Consider the following 17832-nt stretch of genomic DNA (forward strand, 5'->3'; position numbering starts at 1 on the left):
AAATCTGTGTATCAGCGAAAAATTTTCAGACGTTTTCAATTGTGTATATTGTGGGTAATAATTAAAAAAACAAGCGTATGTTTTCTTATTCAAAAGCATGATTTGAAACATTTAAGAGTGATTTATAATGATATGAGAAAATGAAATCCTTTATTACATGTACTATCAATTCTTTTTAGAGCTTATGAGCTCTTAATATTCCAATTTGAAATAATAATTTACTGTGATACCCTCTGACATAATGGAATAGACCAACAAATTGCAACCTTGCAACGAGACGCTACCCATCCTATTGAAGCGAAGAGACAAATTTTGACAGAAATTACCTCTAGATTTCACCATGGGATGTTGTTTTTCTGGTGGTGATGGAAAACTGGCTGAACAAGAGGAACCTGCCCCTCAATTTAGTTGGTGAGTTTGATATGAATGGAGTTGATTTCGAGGTGAATATCCCATTACAAGCAGAGGCAGCGAGATGGCCCCGGCCCCGCACTGCCACTGGCCCGGGCGCCCGGCCTAGCCTGCACCAGGCCAGTCAGGGGCCAGGGCCGCAGCCCGGAGCTCGAGTCGAGGTGATGCTTAAACAAAGGCAAAGCCTTAAAATTTAAATTGCTGCCAGGCCAGCCTTAGTTTTCTTAGTCTTAGACCAAAAAGCTTCGGTCTCTGATATATTGGTTGTTCCGATGGGGCCGATTGCACGAAAGGGTCCTTGCAAGGACCGTCTTTCGTGTCGCCCATCTTTTATGATAGGGCCTAGGCCTAGGCCTAGTTGATATCAATTCAATGATACGCCATGTGAAACGCATTTCAAATAAATAATCTGCAAATATATTTTATTTGTCCGTTAGAATAAACAAAAATATTTTTTTATAAAATGATGTGATATCTTATGAAATTATATAAAATTTGATTTAAAAGCAAGCTTACGAATTTTATTTGTGATAAATTTCAGAAACACCCCGCTTATACTACCGGTATAGCGCATCATAAAAGATGGGCGACACGAAAGACGGTCCTTGGAAAGACCCTTTCGTGCAATCGGCCCCTGAACTCACCAAATACAAAGACCGAAGTTCTAGCTCGATCTGTACAGGGACTCAATGACAATGGCCATGTATTAGGGTGTCTGGAGAAAAAAATTATTTTTTCATTTCAAGAAAATATCATATTTTCTTTGTGAATTTGAATAGAAATAACCTTCAGACTGACAGAAATATAAAATTTTATGAAAAAAATCAAATTATTTGCTGCAAAAATGAAGAATGAAATCAGGTTAAGAAATGGACACACACAAATCCCAATTTTTAGCTTCTGAGAGCTGTTATAAATTTATTCTTGATGCCAAAAACTTGTCCATAAAGTGCCTAATAGGAATTTTGATTCTCTTTCTGATGGTATGATTTTTTAAAAGGTTTGGAATTCAGATCACGATGAAAAATTGTGACAAAGTGAAAAAAATTGTGCCAAACAGAAATTTCATTTTCCCATAGTTTAGTAAACGCATGGGGAAATGACAATCTCAACACACACACAAATAAGGGTTTGCAATTTATCTCTAAATCCTTATTTAAAATGATCATATAAACTTTCTTTACTGTCAAAAGAAGTCCCTGAATTTTCCCTTTCCATACATCCCAAACATTAGATAGAAATCAATTCAGATCACATTTTTTTAGCAGCCTGAATTTCCCGAAAAAATGTGCCATATTTTCCCCTAAATTAGCCTGTTTTATGCTGACACTTTTCAGTGTGGCTTCAGACACCCTACATGTATGTATGGCACGCCCATAGGGAAACAATTAAATATATATTTCACTTGAAATAAATATGTTTCTCTTCTACTAAATTATTTCACTCAAAGAAATTTATATTTCACTTTTCAAAAAAATGTTTCACTTTTCAAAAAATTTATATTTCACTTTTCAAAAAAATAAATTTCACTTTGCAAAAAAATATATTTCACTTTTCCAAAAAAATATTTTTCACTTTTCAAAAAAATATGTTTCACTTTTCAAAAAAAATATATTTCACTTTTCAAAAAAATATATTTCACTTTTCAAAAAAATATATTTCACTTTCCAAAAAAATATATTTCACTCTTCAAAAAAAATATATTTCACTTTTCAAAAAAATATATTTCACTTTTCCAAAAAAAATGTTGGAATTGATACTTGCTCCATCTCCAGCAAAATTGTTGCATAATTATATACATAAATAAGTGACATACTGAAACTTTTCGACATGCACTCATCGGAGTAAAATCGCATGAATGACCAAAACGCCAGAGCAAAACAATATATAATAGAACCGAAACTAACAGACCCGATTCTGTGGCGCCAGAAGAAGTTCGTAAGAACCATTGCGATATTTTAGTTGTTTCGCTTCAATATACGGCTGGTAACAAGCCTAACTTGTTTACTTGACAGCCAATCACGGCTCGCCGTTTAGCGTCCATTGTCTTGTTTCGGTTCTATTATATATTGTTTTGCTCTGGCGTTTTGGTCATTCATGCGATTTTACTCCGATGAGTGCATGTCGAAAAGCTTCAGTACCGGTATGTCCGTTTTTAAGGCTACATTTTTTTATAATTTATACATAACAAGATCACTATCAGCTTAACAAATTGAATGATTTAGTGCTAATAGCCAGGGTGCTACATAAGTACTTGCCTGATTGCCCGGGGCAAGTAAAAGTTAGAGCCGGGCGAGTGTTTTGAAGTAAAGACCAAAACTACTTGCCCGAATTGGGCAAGCAAAATTCACACAGTAGAAAGCAAAATTCTGACAATAGAGATATGATATTGACCCTAATTTTGGTCATGGCAGGCAGGATAAAATCACCTTGGAAAAAGAAATGCAATAGATCAGTTCATGTCAAAAGAAAAAGGTAAGTGGTTTATAAAACCGCAAAACTTTCTTTTGAAGAGGTAAAACTTTTTTTTTCAAGGATTTTTTTCGGGCAAGTGAAATAGATTTTTGGGCAAGTATATTCCAACTATTTAAAGATTTACTTGCCCGACCGGGCAAGCGCTTCTAAAAAGTTATGTAGCACCCTGTAGCTTTAAACTTGTCTAGATTAGTTTTATGTTTACAATGGACCCTTGATCTAATTAACAGGACTCAAACAGTGATTATTCATTAGGGAACCATTACAAATATCTTGGTATCACATCATTATTTGCTCCACCTTTTTTCACTTTAATGACTGCTGCACCATTCTGAGATTTCAAAATTTTACAAGGTACATGTATCTGTGAAGATTTTTAAGTGTCAGTCACATTTATGTCATCATTGCTTTTTTCATCCATTGTGAATTTTCGAGAACCCCCTGCAATATTAAACTGCATGTGTTCTAGATTTATGATACATTGCACCAATATACTAAAATGTATTCCCATTGTTTTTTCCTTTCCTCCCACTTTGATGATATTGCTTCGCTCTCTTTTTCTCTCTCATTTCTGACAATTTCACCATGTATTCTTTACCTTTCCCCTTCTCTTGGTATTTTTCTTTTTCATTCTTTATTTACTCTCTCTTTCTCTTCCTCTTCTCTTGAAAGGCTTTCCCACCGTCTTTCCTATCATTCCTGAATTTATCTATATTTTCCTCTTTTTCTTTCCTTTTACTATTATGGTTTCTGTCGCTTTATTTTGATATCTCTGTCTGTCTCTATCGGTATCTTGAATACTCTCCCTCTTGATATCTTCTACTCTCCCACCATTTTCTTGTCTCCATTTTTTTTTCTCTCTTTCTTTCTTGCTCTGTCTCGTATTCTCTCTCTCTTTCTCTTTATTTCTCTCTCTGTCTCTATTTTATTACCCTCCATTTCTACACATCTCCCTATCTTCTCATTGTGCTGCAATCATACATGTACTGTATATTGCAATTTATTTTCCCTTATTCAATATTCAAACATCCATATATTCGCATGCATTGCTTCCGCCCTTCTCTGCTTTTACAGTTGTATGTCCTGTCCTCTATTTTGCAGGGAAAAGAGAGAAAAACTCGACATCAAGGACTTCACCTTCGCCGACCTGAAGGGCGAAGAGGTCGGCAAGGTCCCGGGGAAGATAAATGGCCAGCGATTCATCATCAAGAATTGTGAGGTACAGTAATTGTCAATGGTAGGCCTATTTGAGTTAAAGAGAAATTCCAGTAGTTGCAGTAAACACTGATTTCATGAGAAAGTCTGTAAAACCAGGCTTAATTGTCAGTATATCATCGAGGATCTAGATCTGGTACAGTTACATAAACTGAACTTTGTGAAATCTTGAAATCTACGCTGCAAATGTTCAGACTGAACTTCCCCAACACAGATAAGCGCACGTGGGACAGTGTATAATTATTGCTTTGAGCGTCGGGCCCGACGCTCTACCCGAATCCTGTGCTTATTTGCTGATTTCTCAGCAATTACACAATTTCTTCCAGAATCCTTTGGCACATGCGTTTTATTTATACAAACAGACACTTTGGTGGTCATTTCATTGGATTCTGTACGAACTCATTTTGATATCGTTACCAAAACTAGCATTTATCTTTAAGTATAAAGTGTGTATAAAGGCTGCATGATGCAGATATTGCCAGTTGTACGTTTCAAATAAGACTGTACTCCACAGAAGAAGAATGATTATGGGTATATGTCATCCCATCTATATTTTTTCAAACACTGTTCATTAATCTTCTTTTCTTTAGCTAACAAAATAAAACAAACAAAAAATATCTCAATACTCAGAATACTTGCTTTATGGAGGTACATGTAGCATAGGTAAATATCTCCAATTGCAAAAATCTACTATGAAAAAATATATAGCAAGAAATGTCTAGTCCCCCAAAATGCTTCAAAAATAAAAAAAGATCTTGGGAATCGTGTGTAGGGTCCGGTTTTGTTTGAAATGTTAGCATTTGTAATATATTAATTCTAGATGACAGAGTGATTAAACTAACCCAAAGTGGCAGCTCATCCTTTGTGTGACTCATACTTTTAAACATTTTTTTTCTTTTGTCTTAGGATTGCACCATATATCTGTTTGATCACATGGCAACGATCACCGTGGATGATTGCACGAACTGCAGGCTATTTGTAGGACCAAACAAAGGAAGGTTTGTGTTTTAAACTTTATTTTAATCTCTAATTACGATGATGTATAGGCTCATCCCTCCCTCCTTTCCACTCCTCAAGAAAAGCATTCTTGAGCATTCAAGAAAAAAATCCTACCGGGTACCCATTCACCTCACCTGGGTTGAGTGCAGCACAATGTGGTTAAATTTCTTGCTGAAGGAAAACACGCCATGACTGGGATTTGAACCCACGTTCCTCTGATCGAAAGAGGAGTCATAACCACTAGACCACAACCAGGAAGAATAAGGAGCGAAAGAAGAGGAAGGAGGAAGAAAAAGGAGGAGGAAGAAGGAGGAGGAGGAGGAGGAAAAGAAGGGGAGGACGAAGAAGAGTTTGAAGAGGAAGAAGTAGGAAAAAGGAAGGAAGGAAGAGGAGAAGGGGAGGGGATAAGACGAGGAGAAGAAGAATATCTCTTTATTTTCATAATCAGTATCCATATGATCTCTCAACCATGTTTTCTGGTTTGCCTCTCATTAACAGTATTTTCCTGAGGAACTGCAGCTCAATGAAATGTGTGATCGCCTGCCAGCAATTCAGGACGAGAGATTGCAAATCAATAGAAACACTATTGCACTGCGATTCCAAGCCTATCATAGAGTCGTCAATAAAAATGAAGTTTGGCTGCTTCCAGTTCTACTACCCAGAGCTGTACGGTGAGTGGTAGCAGCAAAATGTAAATGGATTACTGTATTGGCCAGTGTAAAAAAAGAAAATACACATCTTGCAGGGGTGAAAGTAAATTATGGTAGAATAAGAGTACGTTTTATGGAAAACCATTTCAAGTGCATTTGTGTAGAAAAATTGTCCCAAAACTTAATTTTGTTGTGAAATTATGAGAGGGGATATGGTGAATGTTCAAGTGATTAAAGGGATGGTCCAGGATGGAGATATTTATATCTCAATAAATAGAGTAAAATAAAAAAAAAAAAGCTGAAATTTTGATCAAAATCGGATAACAAATAACAAAGTTATTGAATTTAAAAGATTTGCATGATTCCGGTAAAACAGTTCTCGGAATGTTTGTATGAATATTCATTAGGTGGGCTGATGATGTCATATCCCCACTTGTTCTTTTGTATTTTATTATATGAAATTAGGTTTATTCAAAATTTTTCTACCAAGAGCTAAAACAATTGGATTGATAACTGATTAAATGCATTAGTTATTTATTGCCGCAACTTATTTCATCATAATGGAGACACATCATTTACACATACATGTATGAAAAAATGAAACATTTATGATTTCATGCAATAACATAAGAAAAAGGAAAGTGGGGATGTGACATCATCAGCTCACCTAATGAATATTCATGACGATGTGCATATAACTGTTTTCACAAAATATTGATAAACTTTAAAATTCAATAACTTCGCTATTTGCTATCCGATTTTGATAAAATTTTCAGCATTTTGCTCTGTGAATGTTACTCTTTTTATTTAGATATAAATATTTTCAGCCCGGACCATCCCTTTAAAGCAACAGGTTAAGGCTCTTTGCTGAACTGATGCAATGGCATGGTTTTGAATCCCGCTCTTGATGACAAATATTAATTATATATTTTTACAGTTACAAATTATAAACAGTAGTATGTATTCCATTGAAATTAAACCTGACAGCTGACAATAAAAACAAGAAACTTGACTAAAAAAATCACTTGGAATCAGTGGTGGCGGGGCATAACGAATTTTGCAGAGCTTTGTGTAATGCTTTATACATAAACACTGTAATACGAACTTTGATATTCCGCTTACTGGTAAGTCAAAAGAGAATATCCATTTTGGTTCCTGACTTTCTGACTTTTTGTATAAAAATTCAGTGAATTTACCTTTGCATGAAAGAATCCATATTTTTGCTGTGTACATTTTCTTTGACAAAACAGAATTTCCATTTTAGATCAAGTCTGAAACACAATAACAAGATTTGGAGAAACAGACAAGGAAAGGACAGGGGGGGACGCATCCCCCCTACCTAAAATAGTAGGGGGGGACACAATATCAAATGTCTCCCCTACTATTTTTGGTCTGTTATGATGGAGAAAAATACATCATTCACAATGGAAATAATACATATATTTTGGACTAAATGACCTTACCTTTTGTGGGCGAACACTTATTTTTTCTTCTTGTTTTTTTGCTTGTCAAATTTTGTCTGGTTAAAATGACCTTAGATTTTTGGTGATAACCTTTTTTTTTTGCTGTCAAAGTTTCCAGCCCCTGGTCCCCCCTACCTTTGGGGACAGATTTCCACCCATGGTCCCTACAACTCCCTAAATTCTTGACTGTTTTCCTTTCTTAGACCAATTCAAGGCTGCTGGACTGAAGGCTTTCAGTAACACATGGAGTAACATACACGATTATACACCAGTCCCTGGGGAAGAAAACTGGACCCTCTTGCCAGAGGTAAGCCTGACCCGTCAGGGGAACATTTCATCAACATTTTGTCCGACAAGTTGTCAGGGGCCCGTTGCAGGAAGAGTTGCAATCAAACGCAACACTAAAATCATGCGCAACTTCATTTTCAACCAATCAACAGTGTGCATTTTGGACTTGCAATTGATTTTTTGACTTGCGTGTAAACGCAACTCTTTCTGCAACGGGCCCCAGATCTGACAACTTTCCTTGATGTTGATTGGCGGAGATGCACTGTTACCATATGATGGTAACTGTTGGATAAAATGGGACTTGTCGGATAAAAACGTCTGACAACTCCTTTCATGAAATGCTCCCCGGGTCTGACAACTTTCCTTGATTATGATTGGCTGAAAAGCACAGTTACTATGGTAACTGTCTGACAAAATGGATTTCGGATTTCGGTGGCCCGGGATCGATTCCAGCTTGGTGCGCTAGTGCTCTTTGGTAAGGCATTCATCCTCATTGCCACGTCCCTCGGAGAGGACCTTAAACCGTCGGTCCTCTTGCTGCTTGCTTACAAGCATTCTTGCTTTCTTAGCGATCAGGTAAAAAATCACCACCATTCACTTGTTGAATAAAATGTCCGACAAGTCCTTTCATGAAACGCTCCCCCCAAATCCTATGTGATCCATTGATATCAATAGGTGGATAGAGCTACAACACCCTCTTTTGGGAACAAAAATAGTGCTCTGATAAGTCAATTGCACGCAGAAAGTTACACACTTTTTTCTTCTATTGCGTGTGCAAGTGGATGCATCGCACATGGAGTACTTTACGCTTCAGAGCACAACGAGCTCCATCCAGCTTATTGATATTGATGATGTGATCAGGATTAATCTTCAAATTGGCAATATTAATCTTCAAATTGGCAATGTTTATATTCTATTTTTTAATTAAAGCGAATTCGAATGAAACAGACCCTTGCATACAGGAAAAACCTTCCCATCAGACATGTTTGATGTATTAGTAAGCTTTACTTGCACACAAACCTACATTTTTTTATAAGTCTCGTTTTATTATCTATGTTTTACATGTTACCGATAAATGCAGAAAAAGATATGACCACAGCCTTGTTATTTTAGAAAATGGAAAACTGGGGTCTCTATTTTAATCTTCATATTTATAGTAATTTGTTATTTTTTATCAATGCTAAATGATTTCTGGATATCAAGAATAAGAAAAAATTGTACGTCAGCATATGCTAGCCAAATCATCCAGCTACGACAGCCTCTTAAAGGAAAAATACTAAACAAAATGGCGCACATATCCGCATGTAAGGTGATCAAGCCCTTCTACATTACCCCAGCTAAGCTAGTCTACCGATTCCGGTGCACACAGCTATTTAAGGAATCACTTCCTGCTAGTACCCATTTACCTCACCTGGGTTGAGTGCAGCACAGTGTTGATCAATTTCTTGCTGAAAGAAATTACGTCATGGCTGGATTTTGAACCAACGACCCTCTGTTTCAAAATCCAGAGACTAATCATCTGGGCCACAACGCTCCAAATAATAATAAGAAAAAAAAAGCTTCCAGTAATTTTAGCTTCAAATCTTCTGACCTTTTTCCTTATTAATATATTTCCCTACTTTGTTGAAAGAATGATTATGATTAATCTTAACCCTAATTCTCCCGGGGGGGGCCATTATGGCCCCCCCCTCGACAATTTTCGCGATATATCTGCTGCGCAAAATTTTTTGACCTCGCCGCTCACTGACTTTTTACTTTCAAGTCTCGCGCAAATTTTGAGATCAAATTTGTGATGCCCGGGTACGCGGTTACGACATTACGCAACATTATGTAAGTGCATGTCAGACCAAAAATTGCTCATAAACGTGATTTCATGTACAAATCCAATGCAAATTGTGTATTTGGCCAAAATTCATAAATGTATCATTATTTCTACTTTTAATGATTAAAATTAATTAATTTTGTCTTGTTTATGATTAGAATTAAGTCTGGAACGATTTCCATCGAAAAAACAATAAAAAACAAAAAGTAAAAAAACAAAGAAATACATAAGAAATTAAAAAAACAATAAAATACATAAGAGCTCGGTCTTGGTACCAGAATTTTTTCATTCACAATTGTTAGGAATGCTATAAAGAATATTTTCACCAAAAAATAGCATTCTAGGAGCTTTATTTAGTGAATCAGAGCAAAAAGTATGATTTCATGAATAAATTAGCATAATTAATTCATATAAAATGAAAATATATGAATTCAGTGAAATTTACCAATGCAACTGCGTAGATTACGTCATTCTCTACCATCATGCAAATTTTCGTTGTGATCGCGCAATCCACGGCTGAGATCTTAAGGGGGGGCCATAATGGCCCCCCCCCGGGAATGACAAGAATCAAAATACCCCGGGAGATTGAGGGTTAACAATATGTATTCATGTCATGTCTAGACAAGAAGACAAAAAAAAAAAAATCTGTGTATGGAGTTTGCTAAATCTCTTAAAAAAACCCTCACTGTAATAACTGGGTACCAAAAAGGAAAAATGTCTCAATCTCATTAAGAAGTGTTCCAAACTTTGCTCAGATAAAATGCAAAACAGATCGTTTTAGAAAAAGTGCAATGCCATATTTCATTGATTTACTAAATTCTGAATAAATTATTACTTTCATACCCTTGAAATCAGCACAAATTTTTGGCCATTGTTCTATTCTTCATTTCAATCCAATTACTATTTGAATTTTTAATTGTCGAATATTGTATTTACATAGTTTTTCTTTTCTTTTATTTTATTTTATTATATTTAATTAATTTGTACGCATGCTTGCTCTTTAAAAATTATTTATTATCTAGGTGAACATCTTATTGTAAACATGCTAATATCAGCCTTTTGGCTGTGTAACATGTATTGTTTTTATACAAAATAAACTATGATTGAATTGAATTGAATGTATTGCACATGATATGGTACTTTTTGTTTTGAGTGCCTCTGAATATTTAGAATTATGAATTATTAATATCATTATTATCATTTTCACAGGATTTGAATGTGGAGGAGTTTTTACCGTTACCCAAGTCCGAAGAACTTGTTGCCGTGGGAGCATCGTTAGACCCCGAGAAGAGCGTCGTCCCCATCACACACGGGACAAGAAGACGTGTGGGAGATCTGGTAAATATATATATTAATCAATACCACTATATTGGTTTAAACATTTAAACCTGACTGTACTGTGCCATAGTAAGCATCTTCCTGGAGTAGGGAGGGGGAGGGATGTCGCTCAAGCCCCCTACGGTTTTGACGTGGTACATGTGTTCATTTAAAAGAAAATAAATGCATGTAAGCTCCAAATTATTAAGACAGTTTCTCCCCCAAAAAGTCAAATTTAATCATTTATATATGTCCAATTCCTGACTACAGGAATGATTTAAACTATCAAACATACATTTTGCTTCAGATGCTCTTTGCAATTCACTGATGAAAACAAAAAAGCTTAAACAGTATTAAATGTTTTTTATATTCATTGACACCAATTTATGCCAACAAGCTCATTATGTACTTCATTCAAATACATAAGAAAGTTTATTCATATCGTTTTTGTTCATTTTCTTTTATGTTATAGACATGTCTGATGTTGGTGTTTCGGAACGAGCATTCTGACGAAAGGATTAGAGCCATCATTAGGGAGGTTCACAAATCTGTAAGTATAATACAAAGTTCATTTATGCTACCCCCCTTGCCCACCCCCCCCTTGCCCTTCCCCCCTCCCCCTCCCCCTTCCATACTCGATCAATATCAGTTTTAAAAAAAAGTGTCGTCATTAGACAGATTTATAACTGGGTGATTTGACAAGTCAATGATAGTTGTAATTTAGTAAAATAACTTACTGCCATTCAAAGTCTTTATGTACCCCCCCCTCCTTCCCGGGGGGGCCAATCTCTAGTAGTCTTTGACCACCCATAACTTATCTCTGTTGAAAGAAGAATTGGTAAGGATCACCATTTGACAGACATTGCAAGCTTGTGAGTTGAAAGCGAACGATAGGTGGAAAATTCAGTGTTAACAACTGGGCAATCCTGGTTTTTATGACCTCCCCCATTTGACCCCACTTGTTCCCTTTTATCCTTCTTACTTGCTGTACCGCAATCTCATAAATCATGGGGGATCGATCATTTTAGTATGCTGGGCCATTCCTATGGAATATACTTCCAAACGACATTATGCTATTTTTTTGTGTATACCACCTTAAAAATCATGAGAAACCTGGTTATTCACGCAAGCTTTCAAGTAAATTTAATTCTTCCCCTCTTGATAGGTTCCCATTTATTTTCTCTTTACTGTCTCTTTCATGTTGGATATCGGTGCATCACAAATGTCCATGTTATTATTTTATCATTACATGGTTCCCACAGTCATGGAAAGTCCTGAAAAATCCTGGAAAAATTTGTGGTTGTGGAAAGTCAGGGAAATTGGAAAATTTGTGAAAAGTCATGGAATTGCATTTACCTCTCGGCTATGGCAGCTTTCCAGTTTGTTGTGTCTCACAACTCTCATTCTCTGATCATACTCTGCTATCGTAATTGGTGTTCATGATTTCCATTTCTCCCAGTTTTGAGACATCCCAACTCCCTGGAGGTCACAGGAAATCATGGAAAGCAGCAATGGAAAACTCATGGAATTCTGTTTTCAAATTTCTGTGGGAACCCTGCATTATAACTCGTTATGTTACAAGATTTGTTTTACTTTGTCTGTTCTCTTGAAAGTAAAAAGTCAGGGAGCGATGCAGTCAATCGCGAAAAAATATCAAGGGGAGGTGCTGAATCAGCCCCCCCCTGTCTTCTTAGGGTTATATTATCCTTCCTACTCTTTCATAGGTTTCCATCTATTTGCTCCTCTTTACTGTTGCATGAGCATCTTTGGATACCAGCACATCACAAATGTACGTGTAATTATTTTTATCATTATGATTCGTTTTGTTACAAGATTTGTTTTCCATTGTCTGTTATCTTTTGTGGAGCGTTGTGGCCCAGTGGATTAGTCTTCGGACTTTGAAACAGAGGGTCGTGGGTTCCAATCCCAGCCATGGCGTAATTTCCTTTCGGCAAGAAACTGATCCACAATGTGCTGCACTCAACCCAGGTGAGGTAAATGGGTACCGGTAGGGAGTAATTCCTTAAAAAGCTGTGTGCGCTATGAACGCCTAGCTTAGCCGGGTAATATAGGAGCGCCTTGAGCACCTAACAAGGTGGATATGTGCGCAATATAAATACCCTATATTATTATTATTATTTTGGTAGAGTGACTGTGTACTACTCAACACAAGACAGACAAAATTGAATGAGCAAGATGTGATGAGGATGTTCGGCGGAAACCCTGTGCATAAGGAAGCTACGAAGAAAGGTAATCAAATAAATGTGACCAGGGGACCGTGTCATCAACATTTTTGTCCGACAAGTTGTCAGATCTGACATCTTTCCTTGATTCTGATTGGCTGAGAGGCACTGTTGCTATTGTAACTGTCGGATAAAATAGGACTTGTTGGACAAAACGTCCGACAAGTCCTTTCATGAAATGCTCCCCAGGGGCCCACTGCAGAAAGAGTTGCAATCAATTGCAAATCTAAAAATCAAGCGTAACTTGATTTTCTACCAATCGACAGCGCGCATCTGGGACTTGCGATTGATTTTTTGGCTTGCGTTTAAATGTGACTCTTTCTGCAACGGGCCCCTGGTACCACAAAACCAACAATAAGTTGTCCAAAATGAATTCTGAGATATCATTGAGCTGAGAGAGCGCATCCTAAGCTTTATAATGGTATATAACTTGTCAAAATTGATCAACGATAACCTACAAAAGTGAGAGCTATCTTAAAAAAAGAAAAAATAAGGAGGAAATAAGGTTTGAACTTTGGGTTCACTCAAGCATGAGATGTGCTCATAGTGCAATCTCGGTGAAACTTCCAAGCAGTCTGGGAAAAACAGTGTCAAAGAAACTCTTACACATGGATATCTCATCTTTTATTTAACTTTACAACATCAAATTTTGACATTGTGAAGAAGAAGAAGAAATTACTCTTTCAGATAAGAAATACTCCAATTTCTGCACTTTGAAGACCAAATTTCTATTTTGGCTATTTACAGAGTTCCTTCCCTGGTGACTTATTGTGAGAGAGATCGCCAGCCACTAGGGTCGGGTCAAACCGACCAACCACCGGTGAAATTTCCTGCAGATTGGTCAACCCATGAAACAAAGAAAAAAGTTAGAAATGCACTAGAGTCGAAGACTCGCAAGAAACCTGTTTAAGAACTAAATTTCCTAAAACTTGATATTATTCACCAAATGGGACTTGTGAGACTACCATGCTTGACTTCTCCATTATAATTTATCGTTCCAGATTGTTAGAATATTGTTGCATTTGCGCTGCTTTTTTTTGTTTTAAAGTATTGCATTCCTCGCTTCTAGCCGTGAGCTGGTTCTATAACTCCAGCGGAGTATTTACGATTTGCAAACAAAAATTAACTTAGCCGCGTCCATACGTAATGCAAGTATATCATAACACTTTATTTAATTCTTTGTTGTTATTTTATTTTCAATACGTTATTACTACTACATTGTAAGTAGCCTTGCAGAAAAATACAGTGTAGGCAAATGATGATTGTGCTCCCACAAAAAATGCAATTTGCCTTGCCCAAAAATGGCAACTAGGTTATATCATAATGGTCATTTGGCAGAAGTAGTTGTTGGAAACAGCCATGGTGTAGAAAATATTAATTTGTCTCCTTCAACATGCCTTCCTTATATTTCTCTCCTCATATAGGCCTTGTCACATCACTGGAAATCAATGGCACGGACACAATTAACAGATGCCGGAGCATCATCGAGCAGGTTGCTGGTGACTGCGTCATATACCTATCCGCAGATCAGGAAGCGGCCTCCCGCGATCACGACAACTGGGTAAATTTCATCGATTCCCAGATGACCATGTGAGCAGGAAGCCATGGCTGATTGAGGCTGTCATCTTAGATTTCATTGATTTAAGTCCCACATGCAGTGATTTGTGTTGGGTTGCGCCATGTAGTCCCATATAGAGTGGATTGTGTAAGTAGGAAGGGGGTGTGTAGTCCCATATGGGGTGGATTCACGTAAGTCGTGAGGGCTTGTGTAGTCCCGCCTGCTCTGTTTTGAGTAAGGATTCCCTGCAGGGTAATATTGGCATGAAGTTCACTTATTTTAATATTTGAAAGGGTTTGTGATTGATTCAAAGAAAAGTGCAGTACTTAATAACAATATTTTGTATTCAAGGCCTATCTCACTGTCTGTAGGGAGATGCATGGGTGCAAATCCATGCCATTTGTAACCTCACACATCAACAACATGTATTTGGTGACAACTGCCTTTTGTGTCACCAATTGTACATGTGTGATGTCGTCTACAGGATTGCGAGGCCGATTGTGACAAAAACGTCTTTATCTAATATTTATTTATAATAGTTATTGATGCAAATTTACTTATGAAATCATAATCATTTGATTGATAAGATTGAGCTATTTGATTTAAAATGCTTGTGTGATGATTGAAAGTATGTATGGATTTTTCATTTAGTGGTGTGATAGGTTACAAATAATGCACAGGCATGAGAGTGTGAGTGGCCATGCAGCACATCAGAGTTTTATATTGTGTGAGAAGCATGAGGCACTTGCGCCAAACATTTATGTGTAATTACCGAGATGCCTGCATTAGCTCATTACCTTTCCAATTTCAATCTGTGCATTATTTACTTTATAAATTGTTTCAGCATTTTGAGAATTTGTTAATCTCTCAAAATTTCCTCACATCAATTGCACAGACGAAGAGGCAACGTTTGTCTTTTATTGTGAAATCACATTAGTGTTGCCAATATAATTGCGGGGCCGAGTAACTGCCTCAAAATCCTTGCCATAGCCTTTGACTTCATTGGCATCACAGTTTTATGCCGCAGAGGTTAAGTGGTGCATCAAAAAAAAAATGCACAGTGCTGCAACGACCATTGCAGCATTGTATGGGTGCATAGAATTAAAGTGTGAACACATGATTTGCGTAAGCAATCGCCATTGGCTACATCCGTGAACTTGTCTTAATTTTGATTTTGACAATGAAAATACCTCACCCTACCCATGCCACTGGCTGTGATTTTGTACAAATGTGTGAGTGGTGCAAATTTTACTAAAGCGATTATTGGCTTGTAATATATGCTTCACGTTTGTTACATGTTTATGTTACCTTTTATGTCCAAGGAAAAGTTTTTTTTGGCATGTTATATTTTCCTCTCAGCTTTTAATTTGGACAAATTGCAAAAAAACCCAAACATTTGGAGGCATAAAATATAACCTTCTCTTAAAGGACAAGTCCACCTCAACAAAAAGTTGATTTGCATAAAAAGAGAAAAATCCAACAAACATAACACTGAAAATCGGATGTAAAATAAGGAAGTTATGACATTTTAAAGTTTCGCTTAATTTCACAAAACAGTTATATGCACATCCTGTTTGGTATGCAAATGAGGAGACTATGACGTCATCCACTCACTATTTCTTTTGTTTTTTATTATATAAAATATGAAATATTCTAATTTTCTCCCCATTGAAAGTGATACAATGATTAATTCCTCCCTGAACATGTGGAATTAGCATTGTTTAATACTATATGGTTCAGTCAAGTTGGTCCTTATTGTCAAATCTATAAAAAATGACATATTCTGTAATTCAAACAATAAAAAACAAAAGAAATAGTGAGTGATGGACATCGACTGACTCACCTAGTTGTGCATGTCACTGTTTTGTGAAAAATAAGCGAAACTTAAAAATGTCATAACTTTCTTATTTTACATCCGATTTTGATGAAATTTTCAGCACTATGCTAGTTTGATTTTTCTCTAATTATTCAAGTCAGCTTTTACCTGGGGTGGACTTGACCTTTAAAAAGTGTAATATACTACCTTCTCTTAAAAAAAGAGCACTGAAAATAATCGCTAATTGTATCATGAATTTTGTTTTCCTGTTAATAACAGAAGTATGTTGTTATATGACATGTAAAGAGACAAGTGTTAGAAGCATTTTTGTAGAAACTGTATCTTTTTTATATAATTAATTTATGAATACTACTTGAATGTGTATACTTGTATTGTATGTATTGTGTGTTAAATCATATATTTGTTTGTACCTTGACATTAATCTGTATTCATTGCATGTTTGTGTATTAAGAATAGATAATGTGAATTGAGTGAATGTTATATTTGATGAATGTGCTTTATATGTATCTGATTGAATACATGATTTTATCCTGCGAGTAAGAACAGTTCACAAGTTTTATTAAATCTCTCCCTTTGGGTTTTATCCATTTATCAGCTTTGTATTACTCATCATCATCATCAGCATCACCACCAGTATGGTCATCATCATCATCACCACCATCATCATCATCATCATCATCACCACCACCATCATCTTCATCATTATCATCACCATCATCATCATCATCACCACCACCATCATCATCATCATCACCACCACCATCATCTTCATCATTATCATCATTACCTTGTTCACCACCCATTATTAGTCTGTATTCCACCAGACATAAAACCTTGATTTTTTTCTCAATTATCTGTGCTATGTGTACATGCTTTTATAATTTTCTATAGGGGAAGCAGATAAAATGCTGATAAATATTGGTGGAGGTTTGATGAAATCCATCAATGAGTGACAGTTACAAAATAATAAAGCCTAATTTGTGACGTCATATGTGAACAACTCCACCGTACATCATGTACATGTAAAATACATTCCATCAATTTTTTTTTTTTATTGGAGCACTGATAAATAATATCATTTTTCTTAATAGGAGGTATGATATGGCTCTTGCTCAATAAAATCACTTTCACTTTTTTTAGAAAATGTTTTATTATGGAATTTATATCACACAGAAATGGAGCTGCTCGTCTGTGGCATCACAAAACCCAAAGTTAGCAATCCATAAAGTTCCTATTCTTTGACGGATTTCCACCAAACCTTCACCGAAAAATTTTCTCTACTTTTCTGCTTTTATTAAAACAAACTTATTGTGAGGGTGAAATTCCCCTTGAAGAATTCAATAATTTTGCTCATCTTTCGATTGTAATGTATTTTCAAATGGCATCACCTTGGTTTGTTTATTAATGATGTAATATTTCATTTTGAATTGATTATTGTATATTACAGATCTTTCTTACATGTATGTATATGTATATTGAGATCAATGTTGAATAAAGCAAGTACATAAACTATAGAATACCTGAGAAAAGTTTAATACATGTATTTCTTTTATG

General features: G+C 36.1%; 1 protein-coding gene across 2 annotated transcripts; it reads left to right on the forward strand.

Moving 5' to 3' along the window:
• The first annotated feature begins 16 nt into the window (after positions 1 to 16).
• LOC129263822 (protein XRP2-like) lies at positions 17 to 17004 on the forward strand. 2 transcript variants are annotated; one of them, XR_010293873.1, is made up of 10 exons: positions 239 to 411; positions 3988 to 4105; positions 5008 to 5099; positions 5599 to 5771; positions 7417 to 7520; positions 10533 to 10661; positions 11113 to 11190; positions 12788 to 12890; positions 14308 to 15915; positions 16355 to 17004. XR_010293873.1 is itself a non-coding variant. In XM_064100891.1 (9 exons), exons 1-9 carry the CDS (start codon positions 341 to 343, stop codon positions 14475 to 14477), a joined length of 1038 nt encoding a protein of 345 aa, XP_063956961.1. In that variant the 5' UTR covers positions 17 to 340; the 3' UTR covers positions 14478 to 17004. The 2 variants fall into 2 exon arrangements, 1 of the variants encoding a protein (XP_063956961.1); XM_064100891.1 differs by having other exon boundaries at positions 17 to 411; positions 14308 to 17004.
• Positions 17005 to 17832: the final 828 nt, after the last annotated feature.

The sequence above is a fragment of the Lytechinus pictus genome, chromosome 6 (genome assembly GCF_037042905.1).
Source record: "Lytechinus pictus isolate F3 Inbred chromosome 6, Lp3.0, whole genome shotgun sequence".
NCBI lineage: Eukaryota > Metazoa > Echinodermata > Echinoidea > Temnopleuroida > Toxopneustidae > Lytechinus > Lytechinus pictus.